Genomic DNA, 20776 nt, shown 5'->3' on the forward strand with positions numbered 1-20776 from the left:
AAGCTTATTGTCCTTTGGCTAGGTCATTAAATTCTGCAAAGCACTTTGGCATCTATTCATTATCTCATTTAACCCTCAAGGTCACACAGCGTGCTTGGATTGGGTCCACATTGAAGCAGGACTTCACAACCAGTCCCATTTCCTGTTGGGGCCAGTCCCACACAGCTCAGCGTCGCATAATAAGGTCTGTCAGGTCAGGAGAGAAGGCTGCTAGAAAGAACCAGCAAGCGACAGATAGAAAGGGCAGAAGGGTAGAGGAGGGGAGTGGAGGCGGGGTCACTAGGTGAAGAAAGCACTGCGCACGCGCAGATCGCTCTAGCGGGCCAGGTCGGCAAGGGAGGAAGCTGAACTCCTAGCTAAACGCCACCTCCGGCTGACGCGCAGGCGCACTTCCGCAGGCGTAAGGTCAAGCGAAAGACGGGGGCCGCGCAGGCGCAGTTGCGCGCCAGGGTCCCAAGATGTCGAACCCTAAGTACAAGCCGGCGCGCCTGGCCACTTTGCCCCCTACCCTTGACCCCGCCGAATATGACATATCTCCGGAAGCCCGGAAGGCGCAAGCCGAGCGGCTGGCCATAAGATCCCGGCTGAAAAGGGAGTACCTGCTCCAGTACAACAACCCCAGCCGCCACGGGCTCATCGTGAGTGGGGGTCGCTGGGCGGGAATCGCGGGCCGGAGTTGGGACGCTGCGCTCCGGCCGGGCAGCCCAGACCTGCCCGGGGGCCTCGCAGGGGGCGGCCGCCGTTCGGACCAGTGCCTGAGACTTCGGCCCCCCTCCGGGCCCGGAGAGCGGGACCGCCCCCCAGCCCTTTCACCTTGGGCAGAGTTGGGTGGTCAAGGGAAGGGAGGGGCTGGGGACCCACACACCTGGCGGGGCCGAGTTCTGGCCGGATCGCTTCCCACCTGATGATCTTGGGAAAGTTACTCAGCTCGGCCGCTTCCACTCAGTTTTCCCACCTCGGAAGGGGGAGCAGCCCTCCTGTCTCAGGAGGATTAAATCAGATCAACCACGCGACGGGCCAATGCAATGCCGGGCTTGTAATGAGTGTTCGAAAGTGTGTTCGTGTGTATTATTTTTTTTTTTTAAAGCTGTTTCCCACCTTTCAGCTCACAGTTCATAGTAATGCTGCTCTCTCCTGATGGAAATACAGTGATTCTTCACTTTGTATTTTTATTTTTTTTAATTTTTATTTTTTATATATTTTATTGATTTTTTACAGAGAGGGGGGGGAGAGATAGAGAGTTAGAAACATCCATGAGAGAGAAACATCGATCAGCTGCCTCCTGCACACTCCCCACTGGGGACGTGCCCGCAACCAAGGTACATGCCCTTGACTGGAATCGAACCCGGGACCCTTCAGTCCGCAGGCCAACGCTTTATCCACTGAGCCAAACCGGTCAGGGCGACTTTGTATTTTTAAAGATCCGAAGACCCTGCGGCTTGTTGAAGCTTTGGGCTTTGGAGTCAGACTCCAAGGCGCAAAATATTAGCAAACTACAGGGTGGGGCAAAGTAGGTTTATTGTTGTGAGCACGCAAAACACAAGTTTATTCTTGTATTATTATTTATTGTTTTTTAATTTTTATTTATTGATTTTTAGAGAGAGAGGAACATCGATTTGTTGTTCCACTTACTTATGCATTCATTGGTTGAGTCTTGTATGTGCCCTAAGAGGGGACCCAACCCACATCTTTGATGTATGGGGTGGGGGGGGAGTTACCCGGTCAGGGCCTATGTATTAATTATTGTATCATCTTCCATAAGAACAACTGAAACCCATTTTTGCCCCACCCTGTGTATGACCTTGGGCAGTTTGCCTAACCATTCTGAACCTTTGTTTTCTGATCTTCATGGGAATGGTATTAACTTTTTTATAGAGTCGGCGTGAGATTAAATGAGGTGCATAATATATGCCCATCAAACTGATAGTTATTATTTAACAGGGGTGCTTTTTGGTAATTTTCTGTACCAGAGCTGAAATATGATATCAAATGTGTTTTTAAAAAATATTTTTTCCAACAGTTGCATTGGTATTCTGTAGGAATTTTTGGAAATTGTGAGAATTGAAGGAAATTTGCATTGTCTGAGAGACTATCTAAACTTTTCTGAATATTATTCAAATATCACAACTATTTAGAGAGTTAAGCTCTATTACTATCCCTGTTTTACCGAAGAGAAGACAACATGGGAAGGACAAGTGGTTTATAGAGTGACTAGAGGCCCGGTGTACAAAATTTGTGTGTGTGTGTGGGGGGCTCCCTCAGCCCGGCCTGCACCCACTCCAATCTGGGACCCTTTGGGGGGTGTTTGCCAGTTTACAGGGATCGGGCCTAAACCAGCAGTTGGACATCCCTCTCCCAATCCGGGACCACTGGCTCCTAACCGCTTGCCTGCCCGCCTGCCTGCCTGATTGCCCCTAACCCCTCTGCCTGCCTGCCTGATCAACCCTAACTGCCTCTGCCTGCTGGCCTGATCGCCTTTACCTTTCCCTCCTGCCGGCCTGATCGCCCCCACCTTGCCCCCCTGCTGGCCTGATCGCCCCTAAACCGCCTCTGCCTCGGCCTGGCCTAAGCCTCAGTCTGGCCTCCCTCTGTGGGAGGCAACCTGGCAGATCAGGGGAAGGCGCCGTCCCCATTACCCCACTGCTGCTGCCACTGCCAGCCTCAGCCTTGGCCCTCGCAGCCACTTTGGCTTTGTCTGGAAGGACGTCTGGAAGACGCCTGCCCTAATTAGCATATTACCCTTTTATTATAGATACTCTTAGCAAGTGTTTGAGCAGAATTTGAACTTTGGTCTAAGTAACCCAGAGCATCTGCTGAACCAGTTGGCTGTATCATCTCTTGCCAAAACCTGTTTATTTGTGAAGAAGGTGCAGAGAGAGACATTTATTATATACATACACAATTAGGTTTGATGTGCCAGATAGTATGATGTAGTTAAAAACGGTAAGGACTTGAACCAGAGTTGAGGTTTAAGCTCCACAGAGTTTCTCTTTTTCAGTTGTGTGACCTAGGGCAATTTCAATTTTGTCATGTAGAACAAAGGTAGTAATACCTGCCTCATTGGTTGTTCTGTTCATTGAGTGTCTCACACTTTATCATATACCGATCAATACATGAAAATTACTTGCTTAATCTTTAAGAATGATTGACTTAGTGAATAAATAATTACTCAGGATCTATTATAGGCCAGGCCCTGTTTTAGATGTTGCGGTAACAGTGGAGAACAAAACAGGCAGAGACCCCTGTCCATATAGAGCAGTGATGGCGAACCTATGACACGCATGTCAGAGGTGACACGTGAACTCATTTTTTTGGTTGATTTTTCTTTGTTAAATGGCATTTAAATATATAAAGTAAATATTAAAAATATAAATCTTTGTTTTACTATGGTTGCAAATATCAAAAAATTTCTATATGTGACACGGCACCAGAGTTAAGTTAGGGTTTTCCAAAATGCTGACATGCCGAGCTCAAAAGGTTCGCCATCACTGGTATAGAGCTTTCTTTATAGTGGGGGAGACAGGTAGTAAGTTAAAAAATGAATCATTTAGCATATTAGATAGTGATCATGATGAGAAAGGTAAAGCAAGGAAGGGGATTAGGAGTGTGTGTAGGAAGGGAGAGCAGCTGCAATTTTAGATAGGCCCAGGGAAGGCCTTGCTTATAAAGTGACATTTGAGTGAAGATCTGAAAGATGAGAGGTGAGGGAGCTGGGAAAATAGCATTTTAGGCAGAGGGGACAGCAAGTACAATAGTCCTTAGATAGTAGTATGCTTACTTGTGCCATGCCAGCACAGCCAAGGGTTCGGTGAGCCTGAGGGGGGGTGGCAAAGGATGTAGAAAAGACAGAATAAGCTGGGTCTAGGTGGATCTCCTGTGCCTGGTTGAGGCCACAGAGAGAGATCCAGACGGCAAGCTGAGCCTTTATTTTATAGCCATTGGTAAACAAGGTAGTGGTCACCATAGTTACAATGTTATTGTGAGTTTCACTTGTTTTGGCAGCACTTGCTACATCTCTCTCAGCCCATTAGCTTCCCAGGTAAGATCTAGGGAGCATCATAAGGTCAAGCCTAATTATGCTAAGAGGACTGTGCCCCCTAAGCTGGGACTTGTTTGTGGCTTTGCCAACAGGTCAGTTCAAAGCTTAACCCTATAGCCGTGCCCTACATCTCACTCTTTTTTTTTATTTTTAAGCTACTATAATGAAAGTAAAACTTAAACATCAAGAACAAAACTCTGGCTATTAACAAAACAATGCCAATGTGTTAACGTTTTAAAACTAGTAAGAATAACAAAACAATGCCAGTGCAACACAGCAATAAGTGAGAAATCAAACTAGAGTAACATTTTTCTACTAAATAAAAGTTTCTTTTGCTGATTTACTCAGAGTCCTTGGACTTGGCTGCGCAAGACTTGACAGAGGACTGGCAGCTAACCAATGCTAGCATAGCCAGAAACATGGTTGAGGGAATAGCTTCCACTCCTTGCTTTTCTACCATCTGCTGGGCCTCAGTTGTTAACTTATTCAGCTGACCCCTTGTTGGCACTTCAGTCCCTTGCGTAGCCTTCCTTTTCTTCTTTTTTCCGCTTTGCTGTCATCGGGGCAACTCTCAGTCTTTTGAACGAAGGGACAAGGAGCTTCTCTGGGTCCATTGTGGTGACGCATGTAACGCTCTGGCACCCAAATTGGCTGCACTGCTCCTTCTGGAAAGATACAAAACACAACCTCTTCCCCACATCATTACTAGATCTGGTAAAACTCTTATCTGGTTTGTGCATCCTTCCACTGGGCTAACCCTGCAGAGGCTATTGTACAGGAGGCCTAATGCCTTTCAGCTGCTGTACAACCCTCTGCATTGCAGTTCAAAAAGTTTAACACATAACATCCTTCTCCCCCCTTTTTTGTTTTGTTTTTATAGTTGCATTTTAAGAATCGGATTGGCGCTTTTTGTTATTGCCTGAGTCCTGATCTGTCACCCCAGGAAGAACTTGCCAATCCTGCGATTCCCGGGGTGGAATGATAAAGGTTTACTGAGCCGACTGGAAAGGCTGCAGTGGGGTTAAGGATAAGGCTCCTTCTGTTTGGTGGGGCCGGGGCCCTGCTTGAAGTTTCCCTGCCTAGGGGGCATTGGATTATCATCAACATCAGTCTTGGAGCAGCATTCATTTGCCAATGCTTTCCTCTAGCAAAATGCCCTAGTTTGCCACAGTTAAAGCAGCCCCCTTTCCTTTTCTGCTGACCAGTGAGCAACATCTCCTTTAATGAGGCAGCTAGTACTGCTCCTTGAACATAGGCTGGTCCAATGTCAGCACAACCGTGAATAAAATATTTCCATAATAAGAAGTCTCCAGGTAAGAGGCAAACCTTTGCAACAATATTAAGTCTATGGTAACCTTCCACTCTCCATCTTAGTTCCCTGCCACATTCATCCATTCCCTTTCAGGAGTGGGCTCTAGGGAGTCCCAAATCGGGGACCACAGACTGAAAGTAGAGAGAGGAATTTTCCCTGGACCTTCAACTATATAACGATCTCTAAGTTGTTTTCCTGCCTTCTCCCATGTCTCTATATTTACTTTTCCTTCCTCAGGAAAACATGGGCAGGTTTTACTTACAAAATCGAACAATTTGAAAAGCTGTTGATACCTCACAGAACAACCCTGTGCCTAAGCATGGATACATATAAATTCTTTTCCTGCCATCCTGAATTTCCAATGTTTTACACCTAGTTATATCACCAAATTTCGCTCCTTACCTTCCTTTTTGTTTTCTGCACGTGCTTCACTGGAGCGTCCTCACCTGACAACTGTAGTTCCCCTGAACTCAGGCCCTGTGTTGGGCACCACATGTGCTGGGCCAGCTCAGTCGGTAGAGCATGGGACTCTTAATCCCAGGGTTGTGGGTTAACCCTATACCTGCGCCCCTACACTTACTTAATTGCAAACATTCTGAAGAGATCATTGTGGTAACATGGAGAAAGATGAGGGCAGAGTAGGAAGAAATGAGGTCAGAAGGATACCTGGTCTAGATCAGACCAGGCCTTGTAAGTTATTGGCAAATTGGATGGAAAGTGTAAGAGATAGAGAGGGGTCAAGGATGACTCCAAGGTTTTTTATCTAACCAATGGGAAGAATGAACTTGCTTTTTACCAAGATAGAGAAGAATGTGAGGAGCAGGGATAGAGGTGGAGTGGAACGCTGGGAAATCACTTGGGGATGAGACATCACATTTGACATGTCTGTTAGACAGTATGGTAGTTGGATATTATGTCTGGAGTTTAGGGTAGAGATCAAGGGCTACAGGTATAATTTCTCAAGTCATCAGCCTACAGATGGATGTTAAAAGCCATGTGACTGGAGGAGATCACCAATAGAGTGAATGTAAAGAGGAATGGCCAACAAATTCTGAGGGCCAATATTAAGAGACTAGGGGCCCAGTGCATGAATTTGTGTACCTTGATAGGAACTGTGGGCCATGAGGCTGCGGTGGGCACAGGGGCAGGTCTCAGCCCATCCTCTGCACCCCCGCCCAGCCTCTCCCTGTCAGCAGCCCTCCTCCCGCCGCTCATACCTACTGACGATGTGGAGCGATTTGGGCTGGCACAAGCAGCGAGTGTGAACAGGGCTGTGCTGTCAGCGGGTGCAAGCGGCAGCTGCTGCCCCAATCACCCCTCAGGAGCAGGGGGAGGTGGAGAAGCCCTCAGGGGCGATCGGGACTGGCAGCTGCCGCTCGCACCCGCTGACAATGTTGAGCACCAGCACTGGGCACTGGCAGCGGGTGTGAGCAGGGCGGTGCCGGCATGGGCCGGGCAGGACCGCGGTGCCTGGGAGCAAAGAATTTTCAGTAACCACCAGAGGCTTGCCCTGATGACAGCAACCAGCGCCCCACCTTGGACTGGTGCCCCTGGTCACCTGCTTCATCATCCCACCGCAGCCAATGCCCGCCATGTTCCACGCTCTGCCGCCTGCTGCCAATGCCTGCCATGTTCCGCGTGCGCCCCCTGGTGGTCAGCGCACATCATAGTGACCAGTTGTTCGGTTGTTCCACCGTTCGGTCTATTTGCATATTAGCTTTTTATTATATAGGATTGGCGAGTAAGGAAGAAGAGCAAAAGAGACTAAAAGGGAATGATCAGAACGGAGGAAAAAACAAGCTGGTGTATGTCATGGAAACCCATGATTTCAGGAAGGATTGTTCACCATGTCACATGCTACTGGTAGTCCAGATGTGGAATTGTGTTAAAGGAGACTGTCCCCTATGTTGTGTGTATTGGAACATCTCTTAACAACAGTACTGGGCTCAATGAACTATGGTCATGGAGTATTTCCTTTTTCTGAAATGAAATGTGTTTCTAGAAGGCAGATCTGTCACATATCAAAGTGTAGAGAGGTGACTGGCATTTGATAATTCATGGGAGAGTCATTCAAATACATTAATAGCAGAAGGGATAGGTAAAAGAATAGATGTACTGAGCTCAAATTTCCCCTTCAATTTATATATTATGTCTTCACTTTTGCTGTTTCTGCAAACAGTTTGCTATAAAATGTTACTGTGAAAGATCCAGTTTAAGTAATTTAGTCCTACCAATTATGACTTCTTGGTATTGATTGGGACCTTGAATGTTCTCCTTACTGCTTAGTATTAAGATTTTAAAGCTCGTTTCATTTTCTTATTTTTATCAATCAATTAACTGGAGTGAATAATTTTGTAAAATCATTTGGGGATGTAGCTAATTAAATTTAATTATGAATTTGGGGTACATAGTTATTCTAGTATAAACATATTGAAATGGACAATTAATTTTTCTTAAGAAAGACAATATTTTTTTAACAACAGCCTTGTCCTGGCTACAAAACTATTTTAATAGTGTGAAATATAATATTTTGCTCTTAAAAATATCAGTCAAGTCTGCTTAAAAAACTTAAAGCTCATAGTTAGCCTATCTTAGTCTTCACCTTCCTGCATCTTGTAGCCTGGAAAGACCAATGTGGGGGTAACATTATAAAGGGTTGGTAACAAAGTACAGAGCATGACAGAGCATATGAAATCTATTGGTCATCATTGGGAATACTATGTGGTTCTGTTGGTCACACTTCAAGAAAGATGATGATGCTAAAACAATCCAAAATAGAATAGATAAAAATGATCAAAGAGAAAAAGTAACTTTTCTGACAGCTTTAAAAAGATTAGGATTCTTGCCCATCTGGTGTGGCTCAGTGGTTGAGCATCTACCTATGAACCAGGAGGTCACGGTTTAATTCCCAGTCAGGGCATATGCCTGGGTTGCGGGCTCGATCCCCAGTGTGGGATGTGCAGAAGGCAGCTAATCAATGATTCTGTTGTCGTTGATGTTTTTCTCTCTCCCTCTCCTTTCCTCTCTGAAATCAATAAAAATATATTTAAAAACAAGAAAAGAAAAAGATGAGGATTCTTAAATCTTAAGTAAATAGAAACCTGAAGGTTGTTATAAAAGTGCTTTTAAATTTTGAAGGATTTGAACACGATCATCAGAGAATTATTCAGCCAATAGAAATAAAAGATCTTCCCTGAAGCTATCTAGGAATATTCAGAATGTACCCTTAACTGTAGGAAAGAACAAAGGGACAGCATCTCCTATGCTCCCCCACAGAAGTCCTGATGAGGTAGTGTGGCCCTGCTTACGTTGCTGTAACGTTTTGTTATTAATTCTAGGAAGATCCTGCCTTGGCTCGTTGGACCTTCGCAAGAACAGCAAATGTCTATCCCAATTTCAGACCCACTCCCAAGAACTCACTCCTAGGAGCTGTGATTGGAATTGGGCCCCTCATCTTCTGGTATTACGTTTTTAAAACTGACAGAGTAAGTATCAGGACCTGAGGTTTAGTTTTTGTGCTCTTTTATCTTTATTCTTTTCCAGCACGAGATAAAACATAATTGAGTTATATGTTTGGTTTTATTTCTTTATCATTTCAACTCATAGAAATATGCTTTGTTAAAAATCACTAATCTCTGGGTCTTTCAAGTATAATAATTGCTCTAGAGTTTAAAGTAATAAATTGGTCAATTGAAATTTCTGAGACTGGAATTTACTCATGAAAGAGTTTTCCTGGTATATTTTAGATGATGTAAGGAAATTATACTGTGAGTAATACACAAGAAAATACAAAAATAACTTTTAAGAAGTTTAATGTCTTTTTTTTCTCATTAGAAGATGTGTAGAAGTTAAACTTATTCTGATTAACCTTTAGATATCTTTGCAAATTTTTGTATTTAGTTTTCTTAATTCATTTGTTTTACAAAGAGATTTTTTGGGGTTAAGTATTAGCAACATACATAAATCATTTAGTGTGTTCCCTATTTGTGTGAATTCTAGTTATATTGTTTACACTTCGCAAATTAATATTAAAACTTATTAATACCCTAACACCAGAAAGCAAAGGCAGCCTGTGCTGGGTATCACTGCCATCAGAGGCTTGGGCATATGATTGCAGAGAAAGCCAGGCTTATCTCTGACGCTAGACACTGTAATGCTGGAACCCCTGTCCCAGCTTCTAGGCCTCACATTGCTGTCTAGACTGGTGCCCACCTACCTAGCCCTGCCTTAAACCAGCCAGTCCACTCTCCCGTTAGAGTGTATATCTTTTTGATTATCTGATAAATATTGCTTAACAGGAAGGTAGGCCACACTTACCCATCAGGTAATTGCATTTTGCTTACGATATATGCTTTTTAGTGGAGTAATACAATTTTACTTACTAAAATGTGGGTAAGATATTTTCCAGTAGCAGTAGTCTCTTATTGTTCCTTTATTTTTTTCAGACTACTATTTCCTCACTCATGCCACATAGGTTTTAAAAGGAGGGAGGTGGAATTAGGTTTGGAGCATTTCATTCCTGTTTTTTAGAATTGTATCATGAGTTGTGCCAGAATGCATTGTTCTTAATGTTTGCTTGTTGTTTATTTTTGTGTGTTTTTTTTTCTGTTTACTCAGGATAGAAAAGAAAAACTTATCAAGGAAGGAAAATTGGACAGAAGATACAACATCTCATATTAAGGCTGACCATGATGACTACCAGTATATGTATTGTTGTTTAATAAATCTATTAATCATGAAATAGTTTCTCATTCTTAATGTTACCTTGATTCAACAAACGTTTGACGAACATTGTAGAACTCCGTGAGCATTCATAGTTTAATGGAGAAACAGATGCACGCTCATTCATTTACTCATTCAACAAATACGTGCCTACTATAAGCCAGAACAGTAATTACTTTAGCATCATCAGGCCATTGTTGAAGCAGTTGCCTGTTTATAGTTATCACTGAACATGGAAGCACCAAGATGCACTAGTGAATCCCCTGGGTTCAGGCATATCCCCTCCTGCTCTCATTGTGTAACAGCAACTCTGAAAACTGCGGTGGTGTGTGTTGGTTGTTTTTTTTTGGTCTACTTTTTCCCAGGTACAAGAACTCAAAATGACCAGGAGATAGTTATAGCTTCAGATTAAAGCCAAATCCTGTGATACTGTGGTTGATAAGAAATATATATATTTTATTTTTGTCCCTGTTTCTGGCATGGAGCTTCTAAAACCCTTGGGATTTCCTAAGTGATGAGATGAAGGTAACTTATGTTATGTTAATTAGGTGACTTTTGGACCCTACCTGAGGATGAGGGCAGGTTGCCAGGAGAACCAGCCCTGTGGTTAGAGGGTTGGAACTTTTCAGTCCCCCCTCCTTATCTCCTTGGCTTTGTATCCCTGCTGAGCTGGTATCTGAATTCTTGTCTCAGTTTCCTTATCTTTAAAACAATATAGGAATAATAATTACATTGTTATTGAACTCATTAGTGAATTATTGAAAGTATTTAGAATAGAAGCACACATTAAGATCTCAGTGAGTGTTTACATTATTTTAAACCTGATTGATGAAAATTTTAATTGCATTTTATTATTGAGGCCTCACTTTTTAAAAACATTTTTGTTCATTAATATTTGTTATTTGCTTGCTCAAATCCACTGCCCAATTTTTCCGATGTAATATGTCTTTTTTCTTAAATATTTTAAGGCATAAACAAGATAAAGATATTAGTCCTTGATCATACCAGTCTTCTTTCATCTGGAGTTATGTTAGTACACCTTAGTAATAGAAAAAACATTTACAGTATATCTTTGGTAGAAAAACAGTACCCAGAGAGGCATAGTCAGAATTTTTAAAATATTTTTTTAACATTGAGAATTATTGAGCAATATGTTCTTAAGAGTTTAATTTTAAAAGATTTTTTAAATCACAAACAATGACCCATATCACACCCAGAGGTGGTCTGGTGAGGACAGCAATGGCCATCTCATCTGAGCAGTAAGTGCTGCTATGTGTCTGACTGATGCTGCTAGCTTTGGGCACTGGGCACAGGATCCCACACTGGTTACCCTGCCTCTGTTGGGTCAAGAACTCATCTTCGCATCACCTGCTCCTGAGTCCAGGAGAATATGATTGGCCAAGCCTAGGTCATGTGCCTGAGTCCTAGCTGCAAGGAAGACTGAAAGCGCAAGCACATGGCATATTTAGTTCTAAAATGTGAGGCAGGTAAGGAATTCTCAAACATAAAGTGGTTCAAATGCTGAGCTTCTAGCAAAGTGACATGTACTGAGGGAGGTAACTGGAACCAGATCATAAGGCCCTATCACAGTTAAGAAGTTCAGACTATTCTGACAGCAATGGGAGCCATTGAAGGCAGCAAACAGGAGTAAGCCGGTTGAACTTGCATCCCTGCAAGGTCATTCTGGATCCCTGAGGATGATCTCTGCCAATCGCAGGATGACTCATTGGGATGTGAACTTGCTGAAAGCTTTATGAAAGTCTAAAGATATTATCTATTCGTTCTCCTTTATGCATGTCTGAGGAGCCAGCCTTCTTAATAAGTCCTTATCTTGTATGACATCCCTTCCTCTATGAAACAAAATTGCATCTCTAACAGGCTGGTTTGTTTCAATACCATGTTTTCTTTTACCTTTTATTGTGGATCCTGCCTAGAGAAAAAGATTGCATTCATACTCTGATTGAAATCCCATTACGTTCAGTCCTGGCTTATTTTTTATTTTTTTCTCATTCCTGGTGGCATCTGACACAGTCTTCTAATAACTTTGGGGGAGATATAGAGTACTGATTATGTACATTCTTCAGGATCATTAATGGGGTATTTTAAGAAATTAGAATCTGTACAAGAAACTGACTTGACAACACTTTAAAATTAATAAAAATATATTGCTATAAAGTATTTTCAAAGATTCTGAATTTTCAAAGCTTACACTGCCACTTCCTAAAAAAATATAATTTTGTGTTCTATTAGAGGACCCATTTGTACCTATAAATATGATTGTAATACTTCCAATAGTTTCCCCTCTGGTTTGCCTTGTTTATTGCCACTTCTCCAGCTGGCATAGAGACTCCTTCTGCTGATGCCTACGGTGGCCCAGAGAGACATTGAGCAGCAGCATCTACTTGGACACCAACATCCCAAGAAAATTCAGTGTACGGCGAACTCATTGCCAAGCTTCAGGATATAAACGATTAAAGTCAAAGTCTGACATCTGACCTCTGAATGCCCCTGGAGGTGGATGGCTGGTGAAACATCTGAGATTTCTGGAGCAAACCTGTCACTAAAGTTCAAGTTCATTTCCCCCATAATCACAAGGACTATTACCTTATTAGTTTTGAGTCAATTCTTTACTTCTATCACCAATTACATTTAAATCATTCATCTCTTACTTAATAATTAGGCTCTGGAACAATCTTGTAGGTGGGGAAGGAGGCAACTGGCTGAGGCTGCTCCAGAAATCAATAGGAGGGACTCAGGGGCTGCAATATGATATGAAATGGTCACGGGTAGGAGAAGAAGGTGGTAGGGGACTCCTATTAAAACTACATTTGCATAATGAAGCACTTTTTAAAAACTTAAATGTTTCCTATCATTAAGAACACAAAGTTTTCTAAAGAGGGTTTTATTCATACTTTAAAACAGACGGAAACACCATTGAAGAGTATTCTTGTTTTGCCTGGAGTGGCTTGGGAGAGGGGAGATGGAGATGGGGGTGATCAATCTACCTGAAGCTATCAGACGTTGATAGGCAGCTTCTCCTCCAAAATCATGCTCTGCAGAAGGGATGACACAGAAGTGATTTGGTCCCATCAGGGTGTTTGGGAGGAGATACCACTGCAGGTTGCAAGGAGAATGAGCTGCTGTTGGCCTGCAGGAACTGGGGCTGTTTGATTTCCTGGAGCCACTGGGGAGGAGGAGCCTTTGTCCCACAGAATTCTAGTAGAACACTGGCCATTACGTCACCCCTGCGTTGGTCAAACTCTCATTGAGCCCTGATTATTTATTAAGCACTGAGGATACTAATATGCAGAAGATACAGCTCTTTGGAGGAACTCACAATGATGAAAAACAATTACAGCAGTCAACATTTATTAAGCTTTTACTTGTGTTCCAGGCACTAAGCTAAAGTGAGAGCTTTATATACCTCCCAGCATACCTTAAAGATCCCCATTATGCAGGCAAGATTTAGTGAGGTTAAATAATTTGCTCGAGTCCTTTCCCTAATAAGGGCTGAGATAGAACTTAAATCTGGGCAGCCTGACTCTAAGAAAGGGCATGTCTTTATCCGTTCTTTGAAAGGGATAAAGACCAACGCTGTGGGGAGTCCAGTACTGAGAAAACATCTGACTCAGCCTGGAGGGTTTAAGTGATAACGCCTTAAGAAGTACTAATTGGCAGTTACAAAATAGGCACGGAGATGTAAAGTACAGCAGAGGGAATACAGTACAGTCAACAATATTGTAATAACTATCTATGGTGCCAAGTGGGCACTTGAATTATTGGCGGGAACGCTTGTAAAGTATATAAATGTCTACCTGCTGTGCTGTATCCCTGAAACGAATACAAAATAGTTTTAAATGCAAACTGTAAATGAAAAATAAATAGGTAAATAGATAATACCTTCAAGAGCAGGGACGCCCACTTGCACGTTTAGATTTTCTGCACATTCATCAGTATATAGAATGTTAGAGCTGGAAGGATCTTTAAAAAACTGCCAGTCTCACAACCTAATGCTATAGGAAAGGTTTGTACAGGAAACATGACTTGTTCAATTCTTTAAGAAACCCTGTCTATTTAAGGATTAGGAGTGCAGGTTGTGATTAAGACCTACTGCCCTGATGGCCCATGTCACGTGTTTGTGATTAGAAATGAGACGGTTGGGACAACTGAGACCTTTGCCAGCTAACCTCCTTCCCTTATACAAACAGAGGACTTGAAAAGTCATTTCAACAGGCATAGATTTAGAGAGAAACCAGGGAGCATTTTCTGTGTAAAGCAATTATTAGCAGATTTGTCCTTTGGGGGTTGTGAGAGTAAAGATATTGGATTCAAACCTAATACCTCCCATATTATTCTTGCCAAATTCTCACAAGAAGGCATTCATAGTGGTCACTGGCTGTTGCCCACTGACACCCACCTCCCCTTTCTTTCCTTCTGATAGAACCCCAATTTTTTTTTCAGGAGACTAGTGGAAATCCCTTTATCTGCACCCTGCAATGGAATGGTGTCCTGTCCAGGGCTGAGTCCACCTTGTGCCCTGAGCTGCCTGCATAGGCTCCAGCCACTGGAGACCCTGAACTGAAAAATAATGATCTTATTTTTATTAATATTTATTAAATGCATGTATAGCTCACATTAGCTTCAATGTTTACTATTAAAAATGTTTTGGGCCCTAGCTGTTTTGGCTCAGTGGATAGAGCGTTGGTCTGTGGACTGAAGGGTCCTGGGTTTGATTCTGGTCAGGGCATGTACCTCGGTTGCAGGCTCCATCCCCAGCCCTTGGTGGGGCAAGTGCGGGAGGCAACCAATCAATGTGTCTCACATTGATGTTTCTCTCTCTCTTTTTAAAAAAAATATATTTTATTGATTATTTTTTACAGAGAGGAAGGGAGAGGGATAGAGAGTTAGAAACATCGATGAGAGAGAAACATTGATCAGCTACCTCCTACACACCTCCTACGTGGGATGTGCCCACAACCAAGGTACATGCCCTTGACTGGAATAGAACCTGGGACCTTTCAGTCCGCAGGCCGATGCTCTATCCACTGAGCCAAACCGGTTAGGGCTATTTTTATATTTTAGTTTTAATTCCAGTTTGGCCCTGGAGAATGTCAGTGTAGCTTCCATATAATCTGCTGTGCTCGTGGAATCCCCCAAGAGAGGGGAATCTTAATAATATGAGAATCCATGTGTGAGTGGCGAGGTAGGAATGAGGTGATAAAAATACAAATGTAATTTGATAAAAAAATTAAATGATATTCTGAACTGTCTTCCAGTGGGGATATTTCCCCATTTCAATGCTCTTTCCCCCAAAAGGGGAGAATCCTAAGCACACATGATGAATATATTTCTATTTATTTTTATTGTTACCTTCACCTTACACCATCTGGACTATTCATTCACTTTCTGCATCTTTCACTCCCAAAAGTAAAATATACAACCATCTCATTACCAGAATCTTTACTCAAATTTTGATTTCTGCAAACATAGTACATAGGGACAGAATCCCAGAGAAAGTCCTGGGGGCCAAACTGTACCAGCATGAGGTATTATCTATTCTTAATAAATATAGACATATGTAATACTTTCAACAATAAAGAATTTTTAAAAAGAATAAATATAGACTGAATTAGAAATGGCGGCCAAATAGGCAGACCTGTCGTGCACCTCATCCCAGGGCCAGACTGGAAATGGAACTAAGTGGGAGAACATTCACCTGGGATTCCCACCTGAGGTCCAGCGGAGGAGGAGACATATCAATGAAGGACAGAGAACACCTGGAGACCAGTAGGAAGGGCAAGGTTGTGAGAGGAGCAGAGCCAGCTCCCAGGGGCGGCAGGCTGGCAGGCCGAGAGAGGAGGGAGCGCTGGGCTTCGGGAGGGGCTGTTCCCTCGGAAGATAGAGGCCCGGAGCCTGGGATGGGCTGCAAGCTGTGAGCACCAGGGGCGGGATGGGCTGCAAGCCGTGAGCACCAGGGCCGAGACCAGCAGACCGGGCAACACCCAGCCTGATAGGCAGCGGGGCTGCTGGAGCGGGTCAGAAAGCAAGCCGCGGTTTCATTGGTTTTTTAACCCAGAGCACAGGAGTTTTCATTTGCAGTTACTCACCCGAGCTTTGGGAGACATGGACTGGAGGTGCCTAAGGAGGGGCTGGGGTGGGAAGCACTAGGGGGGGGCTTGGAAAAGCAGAAGCTGGGAGCATTTGGTCGTAGGATATGGGGTGTGGCTACAGTGTTTTGGACAGGTTCAAGCCTCGGACTAATGAGAGGGCACAGTCCTCTCGTGGCCATGTGCAAGTCCCAGCTGGAGGGCAGAGCCTTCCCAGCACAATTATAGCCAACAGCTATAGCTGTGAGCTTGAACCTGTGGTCTGAACACGTGGCCCCACGTGCCTGTGTGAGAGTTCAGGAGCAAGTAGTTGAGTAGGATTGAAACCAACGAGAATGCTGTAAACATCTTGATCACACCCCTACTTTGCCTCGTGGCATCTACTATAAAATAAAGACACGGCTTGTGGGCGCTGTCGCTGTCTCCTCATCAAGGCAGCAGCATCCCACCGAGACCCAGCTATTATTCTCTTGTCTGTCTTTCCTTAATCCTTTCACCCCCCCCACTCGGGGTCACCCTTGGTCGTGCTGGTGCGGCACACCACCCCCACCAATTCCCTGTGAAAGAAATCATTTCCTTCTTTCAAACGAGGAAAGTCAGGCTTAGAGAGGTGAAGCCACTTGCTCCAACTCATTCAGCTATGGAAGCACGGTCTGGATTCCTTAGTTACTATTATTCCAAACAAATTAAATTCATATACAATGGCTATTATATTAATAAGTATCTAATAATTATACTTAAAAACAAGCATGTGAAGATCAAACTATCCCCCCTCCCCAACCAATAACCCTGAAAACCTTGCTTTTCATGCTCATTATGTGACGTACTATTCTAAGCAATGTATCTATATTGGTTCATTTTATACTCACACTAACACTCTGAGGTAGGTACTATCATTATCCACATTTTACAGCTGAGGAAACAGAGACTGAGAGAGGTTAAGTAACTTGCTCAGGGTCACACAATTAAGACGGGATAGAGCCTGGATTTGAACCCAGGCAGTGTGGATCTAGAATTTATGCTCTTAACTATGTACCACATTAGTGACCCAGGCTCCCCCACACACAAATAAATTTGGACATACCTCAGATTAGTGATGCAATTATATGAAGCTGATAATAGCTAATTGAAGGTTAGCTGATAAATAAATAGAAGACATCTAAATGTCAGCTCTCTCGCCTTCTTTTTTCTTCATTTTTTTAATAGAAAAGTACCCCTGTGGATCCTTTAATCTTTTTTTTTCATTTTCATCTTAATAGTAAAATATCTTCCCAGAAGGACAAAACCCCAGAAGTGATAACTCTATCATCACTCTGTGAAATCGCAACCCAGAAACTGCACATGAATTTATAACTTCTAAGCAGTTTACATCTAGGCCTTGGGTTTCCTAACTTCCCCCTTCTCCCCACACTCCCCACTGAGCCCCTCCCCGCTGCCTTGTAACCTGCTTTTCCTCCTGGGTAATCCCTCACTACACATTCCAACCTGTTCCATGTTTACTGGACCATTGGGAGGTTTAGGGAGCTTTTTTTCACCTCCTTTCTGTAGACTCTAGGAAAGCCTGGTTTGGACCAGGATTTGATGTTGGAACAGAGGGTGTTTTGTATACTGCTTTTAAAGTAGTTTCTAAAACAGTGAGGTGAAAGCACTTCTCAGACTCATTCAGCTATGAAAGCACGGTCTGGATTCCTTAGTTACTATTCTCCCAAACAAATTAAATTCATATATAATGGCTGTTATATTAGTAAGTATCTAATAATTATGCTTAAAAACAAGCATGTCAGGATCAAAATTCCCCGCACCCCCCCCACCCCCCCGGCCAAATAATCCTGGTCCTCAGCCTTGCCTGTGCAATTGGGATCACCTGAGCGGTTGCCAAAAAAAAAATCTCATTTGGGTTCCATGTCCAGTGTTTCTAATTTAGTTGATCTGAGGTATAGCCTGGGCACTTGGAGTTTTAGATGCCGCCAGGGGATCCAGTGAACAGCTGAAGTTGACAACCACTGTATCCAGAGCAGGCTTTCTCAACATTGGCACTATGGACACTCAACTATAGTAGAATGAATTAGTCCAGATCATTCCATTATAAAATGTTTACCTGCATCTCTAGCCTTTACCTATTAGATGCCAGTAGCACCCTCCCCAGTTGTGGCAACCAAAAATGTCTCTAGACCAGTGGTTCTCAACCTTGGCTGCACATTAGAATCACCTGGGAATCTTTTAAAAACCCTGATTTCTGGGCCTCATCCTCCGGAAATTCTGTTTCTTTGTTACTAATGTTTTGGCCCCACCCCATAACAAAGAAACAGAATTTCCGGAGGATGAGGCCCAGAAATCAGGGTTTTTAAAAGATTCCCAGGTGATTCTAATGTGCAGCCAAGGTTGAGAACCACTGGTCTAGAAATTTTTTTTCTAGCCAGTCAACACTTTAGAACATTATAATTATTAGGCTCGATTCAAGAATCATAGCTATTTAACAGGGAAGGACCCTTTGTAGTCCAACCCTGGGCATGATCCTTGGTTCTGATTTCAGTTTCCTGAGAGCTGTGCTGTGGTGAAGTGAGGAAGGCAAATGTGTGTGTGTGTGTGTGTGTGTGTGTGTGTGTGTGTGTGTGTGTATATACACACACACACTAGTGCATGAAAATTCATGCACTTGTTTGGGAGGGGGCAGGGTCCTTCAGCCCGGCCTGCACAGTCTGGCAGCCCAGGAGCCCTCAGGGGATGTCCACCTGCCAGCTTAGGTTCACTCCCCGGGGGATTGGGCCTAAGCTGCAGTCAGACATCCTTAGCGCTGGGGAGGAGGCGGGAGAGGCTCCCGCCACTGCAGCTGTGCTTGGCAGCCATGAGCCTGGCTTCTGGTTGTGGCGCTCCCCCTGTGGGGGCGCACTGACCACCAGGGGGAAGCTCCTGCATTGAGTGTCTGCCCCCTGGTGGTCAGTGTGCGTCATGGTGACCGGTTGTTCCGCCGTTCGGTCGATTTGCATATTAGCCTTTTATTATATAGGATTTTCTATTTCTAAGCAAAAAGATAATGTTTCTTGGGGAGCCTAGTAAAGGAAGGTACAGTAAGTCCTCACTAAATGTTGTCAATAGGTTCTGTGACTTGAAGTGAAATGACAAATAATGAAACAAATGTTACCAGAGGCTCACTGCTATAAACAAGAGTTAGGTTCCTGTGGCATCTCATCATTATAAGGAAACAGCAAACGAAACGATGATATTCGAAAATAGGGAATTCAGGAAACAATACAGATCTTTCTAGCTGATCTGAAGCACAACAGGAGAAAACTAAATCTTTTTTTAATTAGTGTGAACAGCCTGGCTTGGGTGAAATATTGTCTCCGGCTGACGAGCTGCTGCTAGCAGCGGGGAGAAAGTACATGGGCTTCGATGCTAAATGGATGCAAACCCAGGAAAGCTTTGCTGCAATTCTATGAAGTTGATAATATCTAATTGAAGGCTAGACGACAAAATGGACCGAAATAGGTGAGAGTTTAGGTATGTATAAAGGCAGGGTTAGATAGAGCTCATTGTGAAAAGGCTGCGTTTGGGAATAAAATATTTCAGTGGTTGTCTTAGTGTGGGTTGTTTGGGAGATGAGCCCAGGGAGAGTGGGGAGTGGGAGGGAAGGAAGCTGATAGGGGGTGGTTAGCAGAATTGCCACCATGGACACATGGAGCACATGTAGCAACATTAAGTCCTCACTTAACATTCGGGAATTCATCAATTTTGGTCTCTGCTGCAACCTCATGGGTCCAGGACAACGTTGCCTTTTTCCTGCACCATCACCATGGTCACTTCTGGGTGCCCCACACCCACTTTGCTTTGAGTTTCTTGAACCCACAAGGCCTTTTCTTAGAATGCTCCTCCTCCTGACCCCACTCCAGCCCAACCCGCCTCCTCCAATGACTTGTTCCTTCCTATCCCTTGGTCTGGCTAAATGTCACTTCTTTATTGAAGACTTTCCTCTCTAAAGAAAGATCTCCCCATCCCAGCTGTTACTCCCCAACCTAGTTCCTGTTTGTTTTCTTCTTGGCATGTTTCACAGCTTGTATTTATGTTATTTCATCTGTCTCCCTCTCTAGAACTTTGGTCTGGCTAAATGTCACTTCTTCGTTGAAGACTTCCCTCTCTAATGAAAGATCTCCCCATCCCAGCTGTTACTCCCAACTCAGTTCCTGTTTGTTTTCTTCTTGGCATGTTTCACAGCTTGTATTTATGTTATTTCATCTGTCTCCCTCTCTAGAACATAACCTCTGTAAGGGTAAGGGACACTTCTATCCACTTGACCACCATATCCTTCACCGGGTTGCCAGATTGAGCAAATAAAAATACAGCCTTCCCAGTTAAATTTAAATTTCAGATAAATCCTGAATAATTTTTTAGTGCAAGTATGTCCAAAGCACATATTCAATTACTCAGGGTTTACTTGAAATTCCAATTTAACTGGGCATCTTGTATTTTATCTGGCAACCCTAGTTCCTAGACCCTGACACATGGCTGACTCTCACTACACATCACTGAACAAAAATCTGGTAGCAACATATGAACATTGCTACTATGGCAACAAAGTGGGGGAAATGTGCTAAAACT

General features: G+C 43.5%; 1 protein-coding gene across 1 annotated transcript; it reads left to right on the plus strand.

Moving 5' to 3' along the window:
- The first annotated feature begins 342 nt into the window (after positions 1-342).
- On the plus strand, positions 343-10095 carry NDUFB4 (NADH dehydrogenase (ubiquinone) 1 beta subcomplex, 4, 15kDa). Its single transcript, XM_005875351.2, has 3 exons — positions 343-638; positions 8690-8836; positions 9969-10095. Exons 1-3 carry the CDS (start codon positions 459-461, stop codon positions 10029-10031), a joined length of 390 nt encoding a protein of 129 aa, XP_005875413.1. The 5' UTR covers positions 343-458; the 3' UTR covers positions 10032-10095.
- The last annotated feature ends 10681 nt before the right edge of the window (positions 10096-20776 follow it).

This window comes from Myotis brandtii, unplaced genomic scaffold (assembly GCF_000412655.1).
Source record: "Myotis brandtii unplaced genomic scaffold, ASM41265v1 scaffold46, whole genome shotgun sequence".
In the NCBI taxonomy this organism is placed as follows: Eukaryota; Metazoa; Chordata; class Mammalia; order Chiroptera; family Vespertilionidae; genus Myotis; species Myotis brandtii.